This window comes from Myotis myotis, unplaced genomic scaffold (genome assembly GCF_014108235.1).
Source record: "Myotis myotis isolate mMyoMyo1 unplaced genomic scaffold, mMyoMyo1.p scaffold_m19_p_44, whole genome shotgun sequence".
In the NCBI taxonomy this organism is placed as follows: domain Eukaryota; kingdom Metazoa; phylum Chordata; class Mammalia; order Chiroptera; family Vespertilionidae; genus Myotis; species Myotis myotis.
This window is the reverse complement of record NW_023416351.1, coordinates 1,247,704-1,264,841: the sequence shown is the minus strand read 5'-3', so window position 1 is coordinate 1,264,841 and position 17,138 is coordinate 1,247,704. Positions and strand designations below refer to the sequence as shown.

At 68.8% G+C, this 17,138-nt stretch overlaps 1 protein-coding gene across 10 annotated transcripts in view; it reads right to left on the bottom strand.

Moving 5' to 3' along the window:
• The window catches only part of KCNT1 (potassium sodium-activated channel subfamily T member 1), a 37,557-nt gene that overhangs the window by 15,974 nt on the left and 4,445 nt on the right, over positions 1–17,138 (bottom strand). For 3 of the 10 annotated variants that reach the window (XM_036307015.1, XM_036307018.1, XM_036307016.1), the window contains exons 1-12: positions 14,425–14,603; positions 10,212–10,253; positions 7,344–7,423; positions 6,691–6,790; positions 4,613–4,669; positions 3,850–3,898; positions 3,726–3,785; positions 3,496–3,570; positions 3,331–3,414; positions 2,820–2,914; positions 1,811–1,991; positions 9–173 (exon numbers count right to left, since the gene is read on the bottom strand). In XM_036307015.1, coding sequence (XP_036162908.1) covers positions 9–173; positions 1,811–1,991; positions 2,820–2,914; positions 3,331–3,414; positions 3,496–3,570; positions 3,726–3,785; positions 3,850–3,898; positions 4,613–4,669; positions 6,691–6,790; positions 7,344–7,423; positions 10,212–10,253; positions 14,425–14,579 — 1,143 coding nt within the window. In that variant the 5' untranslated portion in view covers positions 14,580–14,603. Of the gene's footprint in view, positions 1–8; positions 174–1,810; positions 1,992–2,819; positions 2,915–3,330; positions 3,415–3,495; positions 3,571–3,725; positions 3,786–3,849; positions 3,918–4,612; positions 4,670–6,690; positions 6,791–7,343; positions 7,424–10,211; positions 10,254–14,424; positions 14,604–17,138 lie in introns of those variants that run through there. The other 7 variants (XM_036307020.1, XM_036307025.1, XM_036307023.1 and 4 more) reach the window with 4 other exon arrangements.

The window sequence follows — 17,138 nt, the reverse complement described above, 5'->3', positions numbered from 1 at the left end:
GGACGCACCTGGAGCCGGGGGTGGGCGTAGAACTCGTTGAGGAAGTCCATGAGCAGGTCGATCTTGAGGGAGCTGACGCACAGCACCACATGCTTCTCCGTCTGGGCCCGGTGCCGGCTGTAGTTGCCCCCCGACTTCTGCCGCTCCATCCACAGGTAGACCAGCTCCTCACACTGCAGGGGGAGCAGGTGAGTGCCAGAGGCCTGGGCCCAGGGGACTGGAGGGCCCGCGAGGCACCCGGGCCGGCTGTGGGGCCCCTTCCTGGTGGGAACAGCAGGCGGAGAGTCCCAGACAAGACAGTGGGGCGGGCGCTGGCGGGCAGCTCGTGCTGGGACACGGGGAGCAGGGAGGAGGGCAGGGCTGAGCAGGCCAGGCCACGGTGAGCTGGGTCCCGACCACGACTGGGAACCGGGGCTGTGAGTGGCACAGGCCACGCAGGGGTCACGCAGAGACAGGGTGGACGTCGCAGCGGGCGTGTGGGGCAGCGAGAGGCTGCGCGTCCAGCTCCTGGCACCAGAGTCCAAGCGGCCGTCAGTGGATGTCGAGGTCTGCGCTCCGGACACGGGTGTCACTCACGAGAGCCTAGCCCAGTGCCCGCGACCGCGGTGCAGGAACGGAATCAGGGAATTCCCGGCCACAGCGCTAAGAACCCAGGCTCCGGGCACAGGGGACACTCAGGACCATGGCCCCGGGCCCACGTCAGCAGGTGGGCGATGGGGGCTGCAGGTCTGGGACCCGCCCACCTGGCCCCGCCTCCCGGGTGTGAGGTTCAGGTTGGGAGTCGTTTTAAATTAGGAAAATGACAGGTACTAAAGGTACTGCAGGTGCACGTGGCGGTCCTGGCTGCTGTGGCTCAGTTGGTTGAAGCATCGTCCAGTGCACCGAAGGGTCACGGGTTTGATTCCCAGTTAGGGCACATACTCGGGGGCCTACGGGAGGCAACCGATCGATGCTCCTCTCTCACATCGATGTTTCCCTCTCTCTCTCCTTCTCCCTTCCTCTCTCTAAAGTCAATAAAAATATCCTTGGTGAGGGTTTTTCTTTAAAAGTGCTCATGGCAGAGCTGTCTGGTGCTGGCCCAACCCGGCCTCGCTCCACCGTCTCTGACTCCCCGTCTGCAGGTGGAGGGAGGGGTCCTGGGAAAGGGAGGTGGCCATGGATGGAGGGAGGTGGGGAGGCTGAGCCCGAGGCCCCTCTGACAAGGTCCCAGGAGGAAGGTGGGGTGAGGCTGCCTCTAGGGCCCTCCGCGGCTCAGGTGTCCCTGGCACAGGCAGGCCGTCCTGCCGTGGACGGGGCTGTGCTCTGGACAAGGGGAGAGTGGGGGCCAGCGAAGGACTCCGAGCTACAAGGTTGGGGAGAGCTCAGGGTCAGCAGAGGACCTCCTGGTGGACTGGCTGATGGCTGCAGTTGGGGGCCCTCTCCCCGTCCCGAACACAGACCAGCTGGCCCCCTCTGGTCCTACGCACAGGTGGGCACTGGGCTAGGCTCTCGCCTGCTTCCCACATCAGCCGCAGACTGGCCTTGGTGACAGGTGTGGCGGGAAGCGCTGGGCGCTGGCCGCATGCCTCACGTGCTCCCACAGCTGCTGCTGCACAGGCGAAGGCCCTGGGGACGCCCTGCCGGCCCTGGGGACACCCTGCCGGCCCCTCCTGCCCACTCTCAGCCCAGGTCCCGGGAGGAAGAGTACAGGGCACCCCTCGCTCTCCGCACTAACGGCTGAGGCTGCGTGGCCACCAGACCCCACGGCAGGGTCCCGTGGAGGGCTGCTCCCTCTCTGGCTGGCCCTCCCCTCCCCCCAGAAGGGGCTCACCTGCAGCGGGAGCACCACGAGGGCCACGCAGATCATGATGACGACCAGCAGCTGGGACGGCCAGATCTTGGGCGTCACGTCGCCGTAGCCCACGGTGGAGAAGGTGACGATGCAGAAGTAGAAGGAGGTCAGGAGGGACAGGTTCTCGCCCGCCCGCTCCAGGTGCTGGATGCCGCAGGTCCTGCGGGCCGGGCGGTCAGGTCAGGGGCGTGGCAGGGCCTGGCCCCCGAGCCCCGGGTGAAGCTCTGCCTGCCCACGGGCCTGCCTCACCCAGAGACACAGTGGCCCGGGGCTGAGCCCGGGCACCCCAGCCCCCGACAGCCCGACCCCGGGCCAGCTCGGCCAGTGCTTCCCGTGGAGCCACACCCCTGGCCGGGGGTCCCCTCCTGCCTGGTGAGACCCTGCATAACTCACCAGGGGGGTGGGCGCAGAGCTGCACGGCCGAGTGTGGGCCTGGGGTCAGTGGTGGCTTCCACCCCACCTCTCAGGGCCTCGTCCCCACCCAGGAGGTCAAACAGGGTGTGGGGTGCTCAGACCACAAGTGGCCTAGAGCTGGACAGGCCTTCCGAGGGCCACCCCCAAGAGGTGCCGGCGCAGCACACACCACGGGGCAGCTCAGGGACCCCCACCCGGCGTGCACGGTGGACTGGCTGCTGGGAGGGAGTGGCTGAGTCTGCTCCGCGGACGCCCCATCCTCCCGCAGAGGTCTGGTGCTGGGGGGGCAGGAAGCGCACGGCCTTGGAGCCTGCCCCCCGACCGACCTCACCACGCCAGGCAGGACGAGCCCCTCAGCAGGAACATGGGAAGATGTGGGGTGCCGGGTTCCCCACCTTGCTCTCAGCTAAACCTCAAACCAAGGGCCCCCGCCTGCCAGGGGCCGGTCCCAGCCACTGAGCCGCCTCCCGCGGCCCCGTCCTCCCGCCATCAGCCACCCCCCCTCCCCCGCAAGGCCTCCTGACCTCTGTCCCGGGCCTGGCCCTGCCCAAGGGGGGGCCCGGGGGCAGCTCACCCCGTGAAGACCAGGCACAGCAGGGTGCAGAAGAGGATCAGGACCTGGTTGAACATGGCCGACTGTGTCCGCAGGATGGCGCGGTGGAAGTCATTCTGTGGGGCAGGCGCCGGTGGCAGAAGCTGGGACCCGCACGGAGCCCAGGGCCCTCCCCTGGCTGGGACGGGGTGGGGCGGAGGACACCGGATTGGGGGTCCTGCACAGCCAGAGGCCGGCCCTGCGTGCTGCACCCCATTTTACAGTTAGCACGGGAGGCGGCCAGGGGCCTGGCGTGAGGGCGGGGGGACACAGCCCGGGGCCTGCTGACGCTTCTGCAGTGTGCGCCTGCTTGGACACTCCGCAGAGGGTCTGCTCGCGCCCGTTCGCTGGCCGTGCCCCCCTGTCCTCACCGGGCACCTTCACCCTCCTGCTCCCCCAGCCCCTTCCCCAGGGCAGGAAAAGGGCGGGTCTCTGGGTGACGGATGGCATGTTTCGGAGGGCGGGGGGGGGGGGGGGGGCGGGGGGAGCTCACGATCATGTTCTCCAGCGCGTGCTTGGCCAGCCAGCAGTTCAGAAACACGGGGATGAACAGGTTCCGCAGCGGCGCCCAGAAGATCTGCGGGGAGGCCGGTCAGGGGGCTGGGGGCCAGGGGCCAGGGGCCCGGGGTCGGGGGCCCAGCTCGGGCAGCTCACCCACCGTGATGATGAAGGGCAGCGTGTTGATCATCTCCAGGATGAAGGACACACGGAAGATCTGCTCCCAGATGTTGCCCTAGGAGCCGGGTGGGCAGGGCAGGGAGAGACCAGCCAGAGGTCAGGGTGGGTGGGGTCAGAGATCAGGGTAGGGTTGGAGGGTCAGAGGTCAGGGCAGGTTGGGGGTCAAAGGGGAGGATGGGGGGCTCTGGGAAAGGGCCGGCGGGCTCTCACCTTGTAGCTGAGGTAAATGAGCAGCATGGTCTCCAGGAAGCTGATTACGGCCACGATGACCTGGGGGAGGGAGCGCCTTAGAGGGGGCGGGGCCGGCTGGGCGGGCAGAGCCCCTCCCACTCACCTGAGTCACCCACAGGGCCATCTTCCTCTCCACCCACAGGATGGGCGCCCTGGGGAGAGAGAGGTGACCTGGGCGGGCGTCCAGCCTGGCCCTCGAGGGAAGGGAGGCTCCGGGATGAGGCCTCCAGGCAGGTGCCAAGGCCGAGGCCTGGGCTGCCCGCCCGTCTGCCGGGGGGCCGGGCTGCAGCTCCGAGGGCCCAGGTGGCCTGCGGGCCGTCTTCCTCTCCCCGTCCTGTGACAGGCCCTTCGCACGCACGGCCTGCAGGACCGCTGCGAGGTCAGGTGACACAGGCAGGGGTCCTCACGAGACACTGGCGGCCGTGGGGGTGGAAGAACCGGGCACCCCATGAGGCTGGAGGCCGAGGGCCGAGCCCTCATCCGGGAGGACGGCAGGGAGAAGGCCCCACCTCGAGGTGGCCACACCCCAGACACGGCCTGTCTCCCAGCAGGTGCCCGGGCCCCTCAGGAACCACCTGGCACTGAGTGACATGATGGGGCTCAGAGCATCGCCCACGGTGTCCCCCCCTCGGCCCCCACCATCCTCCAGCGGCTCAGAGGCGGGCGGGGCCTCTGTGGTGGCCCCTGGCTCTCCAATTGCTCCCGGAGCCCTCGGGGTGCCCCTCAGGGACACCCAGTCCTGCCCACCGCACGCTGGCCCAGGCTCAGGGAACCCAGGGGCCCCCAAGCTGAGCTGGGCACTGTCCGCAGCCTGGGCCACGGAAGCTTCCGGGCTCCCGGGCCCCCAGGGAGGGGCGTGCACTCACCAGTTGATCTCGGGGGAGGACTCATTGAAGGTGTAGTTCCGCTTCGGGCAGCCCCAGCTGTGGAGACAGAGCAGCCTGGCCATGGCCCCTGCACTGCCCAGGACCTGCCCATGGCCCCTGCACTGCCCAGGACCTGCCCATGACCCCTGCACTGCCCAGGACCTGCCCAGGGCCCCGGGGGCTCATGGAGCGTGGGGCACCCTCTCCCCATCCAGGGCCACACTCCTGCATCTTGGAAGGGCAGGCAAAACTAGGAGGACCCCCCCCCCCCGGGGATGAGAGAGGGGAGCCTATAGAGAACGGGTCTCAGCAGGCTGCTGGGACGGGCTGTGTGTGGGCACAGGCGGCTCCGGGGGGGGGAGGGGCTCCCGGGGGCTTCAGGAGGCAGAGGCCACAGACAGGGCCAGGCAGCATCCATGAGATGAGAAGCAGCTCGGCCCACACGCTAACTCCAGGAGGCTCACCCCATGTCCCTCCAACGACGACCCTCCCACCTGATGCCCACTCGGTGAGAAGGGGCAGGGGCGCGCAGACACGCCCCTTTGGCCCCAGACCACGACCAGTGCCGGCGCCAACCAGGGGACCCACCCAGAGCCCCGGTGGCAGGCAGCTCCGGCCCCTTCTCTCAAGCGACTGCTTCCCTCCACCGTACGGCTGCTGCGATGCCAGCCATCCGCCCCGCCCATCCCTCCACACGTCCTCCCGCCCTCCCTGGCTGCCCAGCCCCGGGCCAGGTGCTGCCCAGGACAACAGACCCGGTGCGAGCCCCCGTTTTCCTCCTAAAACCACAAGGTGGGGTCTGCCCTGCCCACGGGTGAAGACGGGAAGGCCTTCCCGGCTCAGCCGCAGGAGCCCAGGGCCCGGACGGACCCGCCAGGGAAGAGGCAGGAAGAACCTGCTTGGCCCGGCCCCGCATCAACCTGTGAACCAGGAGGTCAGGGTTTGATTCCCCGTCAGGGCTCAGGCCCAGGTAACAGGCTCACTCCCCAGCAGGGGGGGTGCAGGAGGCCGCCGATCCCTGATTCTCTCATCACTGATGTTTCTCTCTCTCCCTCTGTCTTCCTCTCTGAGTGGCTGCCCACCCAGAGGACTGGGATGACCAGGCCACACGCCGACTGTGGGGCCGCAGCCTTGGGCGCCCGCCCCTGGCCGAGGGCACGGAGGGGCCGGACACTGGAGGAAACACACCGCACGGGCGCGGGACAAGCAGGGCCTGAGCCGCCGAGGAAAAGGCAGGCGAGAAGGGATGGCCTGTGGGCCGTCGGCGTCCACAGCAAGAACTGACGCCCGAACAGGACAGTGGCCACGGGAGCCACAGTGAGGAGCGAAGCCACAGCCGGAAATGGGAGTGAGGACCAGAACGCACAGGTCACCCCGGATCCCCACCCGGCGTTCAGGGAGTCCAGAGCGCCAGGGGCGGGGAGCTGGCCGGCAAAGACTTCGCTCAAGACATCCTCGCCCTGCGTGGACCCCGTGGGTGTCCCCGGGACCACGGAGGCCACGAGGGGGCAGAGGGGACCCACCAGCACCCGGGGGAGAAACCGCTCCCACCGGGACCCCCGTGGAAGCCCGTGAGTTCTGCAGCCGCCACAGCAGCTGGGAGACGCCGCAGCGAGGGAAGGAGGCCCAGTCCCCTGCAGCTGGGCTGCTAACCCTGACCCCCTGACCTTGGGCCTGGGCTCAGGCGTGCAAACGAAGGAGTGACTGAAGAGAGGAGCCCTCGGCCCAGGCGGAACCAGGCGGGGAGCAGAGCCAGGCTGAGGCCTGCACCTTGGGGAGCGGGCGCTGCGTCCAATCGAGGACCCACCCTTCCAGGACCCGGGCAGCCGCGGGCCACAGACAAGGGCGCCACCATCTCCCCTGAGCCGGTTGGTCAGGGGAACCCGAGGGCAGCGCCCAGGGCACTCCTGGGGCTTGGACACTGGGAGGGGTCACATGGGTAAGGAAGGACTCTCCAAGGCCCTGGACAGAGGACGTCCAGGGGCCGGCTGGGTGCTGGTCACACCTCCAGCCAAGCCCAGCGCCTCTGCCATGGCAGCAGGCCCATCCCTGCAGCCCCCCGCCCCACGGCCACCCACCATCCGATGCCCAGGGCCGGGTCATCGAGCAGGACTCGGACGATGTAGAGGAGACACGTGAGCAGCTTCAGGGAGAAGTTGAACAGCCGGATCCTCAGGCCTGCGGGGCGGGCAGAGTGGGGGCCGTCAGGCCCCAGGCCACCGGGGTCCCCCTGCTGATGCTCCTCGCTCTGCACCCTGGACACTGAGCTGGCCGCCCCCAGAGGAGCAGGGTGCCCATGCCGCTCCCTCCTTGGGCGGGGGAGGGGTTTGGGGAGCACACCCATGGCCGGGACTCGGGCATGACCTCTGCACCCCGCCCTGCACCGCAGGAGGGTCCAAGTGGCCGAGCTCTTCCCGGGAAGGCTGTAGACAGAGCCTACAGGGGAGTGGGGGCCGCACTGAGGGGTCAGGGGTCCCCCGGGTGAGGGCGGGAGGGCCGGGGCCCACAGGGAGGAGGCTGGGCTAAGTCCCTGACAGCCATGGCCATCCCGGGGTTCAGCAGGGTCCCCACAGGTTCCAGGCCCAGATCCTGATGCGTGGAAGGTGGCATGAAGCCCAGATGGGGCACTGCCCATGCCCCTGTGCCCACCACCACCCACGCCGCCAGCCCCCCCACCCCCCTGCATAGCTGGACCCTTCCCCGGGGACCCCGCCCCCCGCAGGCCACTCACTGGATCTCTGGTTCTTGATGAAGAACAGCTTGAGCCGCTCCTTGAAGGTGTTCTCGTTGACGTAGAACTCCACCTGGACCCTGCGGGCAGGAGCGGGCGTGAGCTCAGCCGGGGGCTCAGCCGGGGCCAGCCACAGCCCCGGCACCGGCTTCTCCCACCTGGAGGAGCCCAAAGGACAGACAGACGGACGGACGGACAGCAGCAGGGTCAACGCCTCCACCTTAGATGGGAGGCTCCAGGGCCCAACGCCCCCACAGGCCCCAGCAGACCTGCCTGCGGACCTTCCGAAGCCTCAGGGCACCCCTGGGTGCCCCCCAGGCTCCCGGGAGGCTACCACTCCAGGGCCCCAGCCCGGGCGGTCACGGCCAACCACCAGGATTCAACGTGCCCCGTGTGGCCTTGGCACAGGCTCCAAACATGTCACATCGTCTATACAGAACGTTCTAGAAGCCGATGGGCAGCTGCTTTGCTGGTGGTCCCCGGTGGCTGCACCAGCAGGAATGTCGGGGAGGTGGGCCCACCTGCACCCCCGGCCAATCCCCAGACACCCTGGCCCCTCCCAGGCTCCCAGCGACCTGGGTCAGCTCCCCCACTGCCACCCCCGCAGCCCCAGCAGGAATGAGTCAGATGGGGGGGAGGGGGGACGGGCAAGGCCATCTGGTCTCCTTGACAACATGAGTCCTGCAGGCGATGAGGCACTGCCCGGCCCTGCTGGCCAGGTGAGGGCTTGACCCTCCACAGGTGTGACAGACAGCAGGCGGGATGGCCGGAGCGGGCCCTGGAGCCGGGGGCAGGCAGCACGGAGGCCTCAGAGCTTCCCTCCAGGATGTGGGGAGCACACGCCCCTGAGAGGCCAACACCCGGGTGCTGGGTGGGCACCTGCTCTGGGCTGGCACTGGCCGCCCCGTGTGACCTTACACCCTCTGTCACAGGCTGTCGCCACCATTGGCAGGACGAGCCCAGGAACCCACAAGCCAGCCGTGGGCGTCAGCCCCGGACGAGACGGGCACCGCCTCCCTCGGGGGTCGTCGGTGGACCAGCCGTGCAGGGGAGGCAGCACCCAGTCCCACGCCACGGCCAAGGCTACGGCCACACGCGGGAGCAGAGCCACGCCGCCCGAGGGCCACAGGGGCCACTGCTGGTCACAGGGCTCCACGTGGGAGGACGGGGCGGCAGGGGCCCTTCCCCCTCAGGTCCTGGTGCAGGACGGTCCCCTGGCCACACTCTGGGCTCCTGGGGCTGGGACAGGACAGAACAGGTCTCCCATAGGCCAGCGGGGCCCCAACCCAGAGCCAGCGGTCAGGGCATCGCTTGCACCCTCCCTCCCTCCTGGGAGCCCTCCCCCGCCTCCCAGCTCTGAACCCCTGAACCCCACCCTCTGTAGATGCCGCCTGGAGCCCATCAGGGAAGCCCCGAGGGTCTCAAGGGAGCCGGTCAAACGCCCTCCTCTCTGAAGTCAGGGCTCAGACAGCCGGTCTGTGAGGACGGGGCACGCGCCCCACAGCCCAGCCTCAGAGGTGGAACCCCAATCCTCGTGTCCCCCACAGGCCTCCCAGCCACCGCCCCACCCAGCCGGTCCCGTCCCCTCCACACCCACTGAGCCCAGAGCTGGGAAACCGAGGCAAAGACCGGAATCTGCACTGGCCGCTCCTGCCTCCTGCCAGGACCGTCCAGCCCCTCCTGGGGACCCCAGCCCCACGCCCCCTACAGCCCCACCCCCTGCCCAGCGAGTTCCCTGCCGGGCCCGTGGGGTCAGGCTGCTGCCAGGACTAGCCATACCCCGATGTGTTTGCTCCCAGATCCCCGGCCACGCATCCCCAGCACAGCGGGTGAGTGCTGGCTGACCCTCCACCCCTTGCCCTGGGCTGCGGACCCCCTCTGGGTGACCTCGAGGCCCCGGCGGCAGGATCCACACAGAGGGAGGTGCTGCCCATATGGGAGGAAGGAGAAGCCGCAGGCACAGACAGGAAGCAGGTCGAGCTGCAGGGCCAGCGACCTTCACAAACCCTCCTTCTTCCCCTTCAATATTTCATGAGCTGTGGCCGCCTCTTCTTCCAGCACCACCACAAAAAGTAAATTACCAACTCGCACGTTACGGCCACGGGCAGAGTTCAGCCCAATTCAGTCGGTGCTGAGCCAACCCGGCCGACACAGGGAGAGCCCCCGTCAGCTCAGATGGTGCCTGCGATCAGGGCCGATTCCATCCTGTGCGTCCCGACGCCGGCCACACCCCTCGCCCAGAAAAGACGGCCCCAGAGCCATAGACCACGCGTGTGGCTGACGCCCCCAGGGGCTGTGGGCAGGGGGTGACATCTGCAGGGCACCCCCCACCCTGTGGTGGCCCAGCTGTGGCCCAAAGGCCCGTGGGGGGACTAGTGGCCACACTCACAGGAAGCTGCTCTCAGGAGCTGGGGAAGCACTGGATGGGGGGCCCGGGATTCGAGGCCCCAAAAATCCACACGGTCAGTGACCCTGGAACGGAACTTGGAGGTGCCCGCAAACAGGGGAGCCACAGGCAAGGGCAGAGGCCAAGGGGGGTCCTTCCTGTGTCCCTTCTCACTCACTCACTCCTTTCTTTGGCAGGAGGCCTGGCGGGGAGGGCTGGGCACATCAGAGGCCTCAGCTGCCCACTGGCCACGGCCAGGGCCCAGGTAGGTCTGGAGCAGGTGTGCAGTCCCGGCCTCAGCCCCACCCCCGGGCCCAGCAGCGCCTACAAGGAGGTGCTGGCCGGCCACACCTTGCCCCACCCTCTGCGAGGCAGGGCACTAGGGAGACCCCACGGGCGGGCGCAGGCTGAGCGCCCTCCTCCGGGTCTGCGGCCAGGAGGTCCTGCCTGTCCCCGCGGCCCCTCCCCTGCAGGACACTTACTGAGACAGGGACGAGTCCAGGCTGAAATCCTCCACAGGAAGCCTGGGGACAGACGGGTGGACACGTCAACACAGGAGACGGACGGACGGACGAGGGCCTGGACCCCAGGCCAGGCGGGCACAGGCAAGCAGGGAGGCTCTGGGGGAAGTGGGGACGTGCCATGCACATGCCCTGACCCGTGTAGCCCAGGCGAGGCCGAGGTCACTGCTGGCAGGGCCAGCCCGGCCCTCGGTGCAGAGAGAAGCAGCACAGAACACGTGGCCCAGGCACATGCACCTCCCCCCGGAGACAGGGCGACGACCACGCCGAGGTGACCGCACACCAGGACTGGCCACCCCTTCACCAGGCGAGCAGGTCCCGACCCGCGGTGAGCGCTCACAGTCCCTGCTCCTCCCGGGCCGGCCCAGCACCAGTGACGCTGGCATCCAGGAAGGGGCACCATCACCGTCTCTGCACACCCGGGAGGCTAAGGGCAGCCGGGGCAGCCCCCACAAGGGCCACTGGCTGGACGGGTGCGAGTCTGCCTGACTGGCCACAGCTCCTGGTCTCCAAGCGGCTGGCTTCCCTCCACTCCCCTACCCATCAGATCAGCCAAAGCCGGGGGCTGGTTCGGGGGTGGCCTGGGCCGGGGAAGAGGCTGGTGGGAGCCTGGGGCTGAGACCCGACCTGGGTGGGGGCCTGGCAGGGTCCGCTCTTTGCTGATGATGCACCCATGGGGTCGGCTCCTCCAGGAGTCCAGCCCCCGCCCTCTTTTTACAAATATTTTTTTATTGATTTCAGAGAGGAAGGGAGAGGGAGAGAGAGCGAGAGAGAAACAACAATGATGAGAGAGAATCATAAATCGCTGCCTCCTGCACGCCCCCCACTGGGGATGGAGCCCACAACCCGGGCATGTGCCCTGACCGGGAATCGAACCCTGACCTCCTGGTTCACAGGTCAACGCTCAGCCACTGAGCCTCCCGGCCGTGCAGGGGCCTCTCCTAACCCTCAAAGCAACCAATTCCCAGAAGAGGACACCAAGGCCCACAGAGGACCTGCTTCCTAAGGAGGCACCGCAACGAGGGGGCGTCCTGCAGGGGCGGGTCACAGCCACACGCCCACCAGCTTCGCAGGGCCCTCCGGGCGGGCAGGCTCCCCCACAAGGCCCCCAAATTCTGCAGCATGGGTGGGTGAGGTGCTGGCGGGGTGGAGGGGGCTGGGCACAGAGCACAGAGCCAGGCTTAGCTAGGCCGGAGCTGGGGTCCCTGTGAGCCTCTGTCGGGCTCAGGTTCCCACCCACCGGCCCTGGCGCTGCCCAGCTCTGAGTTGGGGCAACAGGTGATCAGGGGCTGGCACGTGCCTGGCAGAACCATGGCCGGTGGCCTCGGAACCAGGGACTCACTGAGAGTGGGTGAGGGGTGAGGGTGCTGGCGGGGAGACCCTGGCGGGCGGGGCCATGGCAGGAGGGATTTGCAGGGAGGAGGGGGGTAGGGAGGGGACCCAGGGCCACTCCTGTAGGAGGATACGAGGTTGAGCAGCTTCAACTCTGACAGCCGGGGTCACAGCGAACGGGTAACACTGACCCCAGAGGTCCTGGGCACAGAGGAGTGGCGCCCCGAGGACCCCGAGACGGACCCCCTGACGGAACTGCCTGATGGGGAGGGAGGGGCCTGAGGGATAGGGCCTGCCTCCTGCAGCACCCACCCTCCATCTTCCTCCTCCTCGGGGTCCCCCTTCGCTGCTCACCACCCACAGCCCCATGCACACCCACAGGAGGGCCCCGCTGCCCCCGGCCCTGCCTCTGCAGCTCGTCCCTGCTGCCTCCCAGTCTCCAAACTCAGCCCTGAGGCTCCCACACCTGCCATGACTCCCGCCCAGAGTCCAGGACCCACGTCCTAGCTCTTCTGTGTCCCCCTCTCACCAAGGCCACCCCCTTGCAGCCTCCCAGGGTCCCCTCCAACAATTCCCCAGGGAGCCCCTCACCTGGGGTGAACCCCAGCCCTGGGAGTGGGGGCCGAGGCAAAAGGGCGTCCTCCCCAGCTCACCTGCCCTCCCTCACCTCGTCCTTCCCTCCAGGTCAGCACACCTGGCACCGGGCCTGGCAAGTGTGAGGCTGTGCCCCCCCCAGGGCAAGGCCACCAGCCCCAGGGTTGTTGGGGGCCCCTGGGGCCCAGCCCAGCCCTGACCAGGGGTTCACTGCTTGGCTGCTCCTCCCTCACTGGGTTCTTTTGCCCAAAAGCTCTCAGATGATGGTGCTCATCGCCGTCCCCAGGCCAGGCTTCCTAACCAGTCTCCACCCTCTCCCACCTCACAATGCGGGGGGGGGGGGGGGGGTAGGGGGAGCAGAGGACGGAGAAGGAAGGAGAGGCCGTGCTCCAAGCCTAGGGAGCCCAGCTGGGCGGGCCAGGCGGGGCTGGTGGTGGCCCATAGCGTCCAGGCGACGGGTGTGGTGTGCCCTGGCTCCGGCATGGCGGGCACCTCCCTCTCCCTGTTCCGTCCCTCTGCTCACAGCAGTGGGGAGACCTCCTGGGGACCCTGGGTCCAGCAAGCCGAGACCCTGGCTGCCTCCAGAAGGCGCCAGGCCTGCAGGACAGGGCAGCTGCAGGAGCTCTGGCCGACAGCTCCCTGAGACAGAGGGCACCCCTCTCCCTGCTCAGTCATGCTGGAAGCTCCATGAGACCCCTGTTCCTAAGGCAAAAGCCCTGCACGTCCTCCTCTGCTCAGGAACCTGCCGTGGCTCCCTACTGCTCCTGTCCGCAGCACGCATGCCGCCTGGGGAGAGGAGGCTGCAGGGCACAGGCTGTGGGGCACCAGGGCACCAGGCTGCAGGAAGCACCAGGCTGCAGGGGGCACCAGGCTGCAGGAGGCTGCAGACAGCTCCCACTCTGCTTTGCAAAAGGAGGCTGATAAGGACCTTCACCCCAGGGACTGCTGGGGGATTGAGTGAGTGAGGCTGCCCACAAGAAGGGTCAGCACAGGATTGGGGGCAGCAGGGGTGGGCACGGTGGGAGGGCTGCCTGGAGGAGGTGGCGCCCCAGCTGCAGCGACATGCTGCTCTGTGGGCTCAGACGGGGCCCGGGCAGCACCTGCCTTCCCTGCGGAAACGGGAGGAGAGTGCAGGAAGGGGCCAGGCTGGCTGTAAGCAGAGCCCCTGGGATCACTGCCCCGTGGGGCCCAGGAAGAGGATGGAGAGGAGAGGAATCTGTCCCCAGGGCCTGACCAGCTCCCGTCTCTCTCCTGCCCAGGGCTGCCCACTGGCCGCTTCAGGGCCAGGAGCAGCACTTACACTTCCTCCTGGGGAATTTGAGGCACAGGAAACAGGGGTGGAGGTGAGGGGGACCTGGCAGCCTGTGGCCAGGTGGGAAGGGCACCCTTGGTCCTGCCATCTGCCAGGCCAAGTCTCTGCCAACCCCCACCCCAGCCCTGACAGGCCGGGCACCCCTCCCAGGATGCTGGCCCCGGCGGCCCCCTCTGCCTGGAGGGCACTGCCCAGCTCCCAGTGCCCCCCTGAAGCACCCGTGCCCAGGAAGCTCTCCTTGCCCGGCCCAGCCTGCACCTCTCTGCCCACACCTGGGTGACTCTGATTCATCTCCGTTCCACCCTCCACCCCCCACGGGATCCAGAGGAGGTGCTGGTGCACTTGCCGCAGACCCAGCCTCAGCGTCCTCATCTGTGAAATGGGGGTGATGCACTCTGCCCGCCGCCCTCAGAGGGGCCCGGTCGGGCTCCCCCAGGGGCCCAGCTTCCTGCACCCTGGCTGCCACCGGCTCCAGGCCCAGCTCTCATCTGCCGGGCAGCCTCCCGCAGCCTCCGGGCCTCCTGGGCCTCCCTGCTCACCTCTGAAGTGGGGACACGGCTGCCGGCCTGGCCTCCCCCAAGCGGCTGCTGGGACCAACATGAGCGTGAGCGTGGTCTCCGTGGGACAAGGTCCAGCTGGGACCACTGGGCATCAGCTGCACCGCCGGCCCCCAGTCCCTTCTCCCCTCGTCTCCCCAGCGGGCCCGCTTTGTTAGCCTCTAGGAGCAGGTCCCCAGGGTCCCCCAGGCTGCAGACACTCGGGGTGGTGGGGGCGCTGGGGTCGAGGTTCCAGGGGAGACCAGGCCGCCAGCCCCCCTTCCCGCGGCCAGAGGCACCGTGCAGCCCAGCGGAGCGTGTGCAGGACGCAAGCGGCCGGATGGAAAGCCCCTCCCGGCGGCGGCGCGGCGCGCGCGGGGTCCCCGGCCCGCGCCCCTACCTCTGGCCCACGTCGCTGCCCACGGAGCCCCCGCCGCGGGCCGGCAGCAGCGGGCTGAGCCCGTGCGGCTCCTCGGGGGCCGAGGCGCTGGCCGGGGCGCCCCCAGGGCCCGCCTTGCTCTCGGAAGGCGAGCGCGGCAGCTTGGCCCGCGCCATCCTGCGGGAGCGCACGGCGGCGGGAGGCGGGAGGCAGGCGGCGGGCGGGGGCGGCGCCGGGCGCTACCATCTTGGCACCGCCCCTCGCCCTCCCTGCCGCTGCCGCAGTGGAACGGCCCTGGGGGGGAACCTGGGAAACTGGGGGAGCGCAACCCCCCACTCTGAGCCGGAGCGCCCAGGCGCACTGCCCTCCCCCAGCCCAGGGACCCCCCTCCCTCGCGCGCAAAGGACGCCCCTGTGGGAGGGGTCTCAGCCCGGGGCTGCCTTAGCTCTTAGCTCGGGGCTGTTAGCAATAGTCACAGCGACAGGCAGGCCCTGGGAGAGGGGATAGTGACAGCCGGTGGCTCTTGGCCACTCACCTCCGCAGGCAGGGTGGCTGGGGGGGCGGGGGGGGGGCGCGGGCAGAGCCATCGGGGCTGGGACACGTGCCCGACTCCCAGCGGCGGTGGGTCCTGGGTGCCCAGGCGTCTCAGAGTGGCCTGCCCCCACCCCGAGGCCTGCCCAGGTTGGGGGGTCCCCCCTCCGCCTGTGGGAAATCACTGTGGGTCTGTCCTCCCTCCTGCAGGCACTCCGGGTCCCAGCTTCTCCCCGTTCCCTGCCCCCAAGTCACCATGGTGTGGGCAGAGAGGTGCAGGCTGTGCCAGCAAGGAGCGCTTGGGGCGTGGCGGGGGGGGGGGCACTGGGAGCCGGGCAGAGGGGGCCGCCGGGGCCAGCAGCTGGGGAGGGGTGCCAGACCAGGGAGCCCTTGGGGCACTGACTTAGTGCCCACAGCCCAGGCCGGTGCCGCAGGGGTCCCAGCCAGGGACAAGCGGCTACGCTGTGGACACCCGGTGGGGGCGGCCCTGACCGGCTCCTGAGCGTGAATTCCAGCAGACAGGGCAGGTTTCTGTCCGATGTGCCAAGTGGGGAGACGGAGGCCCCGAGGGAGGAAGTGGCGTCCCCAGGAGACCGAGACCAGGAGCAGAGCAAGGACTCCCGGCTGCCCGAGCCTCTCTGCCCAGGTCCTGCCGTTTCACAGATGAGGCTGGGCCGGGGAAGGGACTTGCCCAGGTGCCAGCCAGGGAGCGGCCGGCAGGGGTTGGTGCGGGAGAAGGGGACTCTGAGGGTCACAGCTGTCCTCAGCAGCTGCCCGGGCGCCAGGCCCTCCTGACGCCCGGCCTGCCTGCTTCTTCACCCACCTGTGCCCCACCCACCACCAGGGCTGGCACTTGGGGAGGTTTGTGGGAGGAAGGCAGGCCCTCCCAGACCTGGCTGAGCCGGGAACATCTGGTGAAGCCATTGGGTGGTCTTGCGACCTGGGTCTGCCGTCCTGTGTCTCTGCCCAAGAGGAATGCGGTGTTTGCACTGGCCAGACCCCACCTGCCCCGGGGAGGGGGGTGAGCAGGTGGGCCTGGCATGGAGCGGTGGTGGGAAGACAGGACTGGCAGTGTCTGGGGGCTGCTGGGACACACCCTGCGATGGGCATACAGCTCAAAGCCATCGGGACCCCAGGGGCAGGCAGCACCCTGCACAGCCCCGGGGTGCACTGTCCACGGGGCAGCACCGAGGCCCATGTCTGTCAGTGCCCGGGAAAGGGCTGGATGGCAGGTGTGCGCTCCCTGCACCCAGGAGGGCAGGGTCTCGGGCTACAGGACCCGGCTTCACAAAGAGAACGCGGCCTCGCAGCCCTTGAGCAACGCAGCCAACGCGGGGCCAGGGGGCACCCGGTCACCCATCGCGGGAAGGCTAGCGTTCGGCCTGTGCACCAGGGTCCTGGCTTCTGAGAGTGCTGTCCGTCCTCGGGCACCGAAGGCCTCTAAGGTCCAGGCTCAGTCGGGTCAGAGGGCAGGATGCCCCACCTTTCGCACGGAGGGAGCTCGTGAAAACTACCACTGACGGTCCGGCCGGCGGGGCTCAGGGGCTGAGCATGGATCTGTGGGCCAGGAGGTCACGGTCCATTCCCGGTCGGGGCACAGGCCCGGGTGTGGGCTCGATCCCCAGTGTGGGGCGTGCAGGAGGCCGCCGGTCCATGACTCACTCTCATCATTGATGAGTCTATTTCTCTCTATCTCTCCCTTCCTTTCTGAAATCAATAAAAACATATTAAAAAAAAAAGTCAAGTGTTTCCTGTGGGTGGGGGAGGGCGGCCCCCTGTGGGGACTGAGGCCTCAGCGCCTGGTTGTCAAGAGCGGGGAGCCGGGTCCTGTGGGCCCCAGCCCCTGGCCCCGGGTGACCCAGCACTGCCCACCCTGCAGAGTGTGGGCAACCTGGAGCCCGTGGCTGCACTCAGGGCGGGGCCCAGAGGCACCGCCCTTCCCTCCAGCACTTAGGCCTGGAAGTGCTGCCTCATCCCAGCACAGCAGCGGCGGGGAGGGCGGGTCCCAGTGCAGGACCGCCAGCCACGGAGGAGGGCGTGGGGAGGGGCTGGGGTGAGGGGGGTAGGCGGTGACACCCCGCAATGGAGATGGGGCCGAGGGGTGAGGGAGCAAACACGGGGTGGGATGCATTCTCAAAGTGTCCAGCACACACGCAGTGGGTGTGGTGGCCTGTGGGTCCCCCTGCACGGGAAGGATGTCCGGA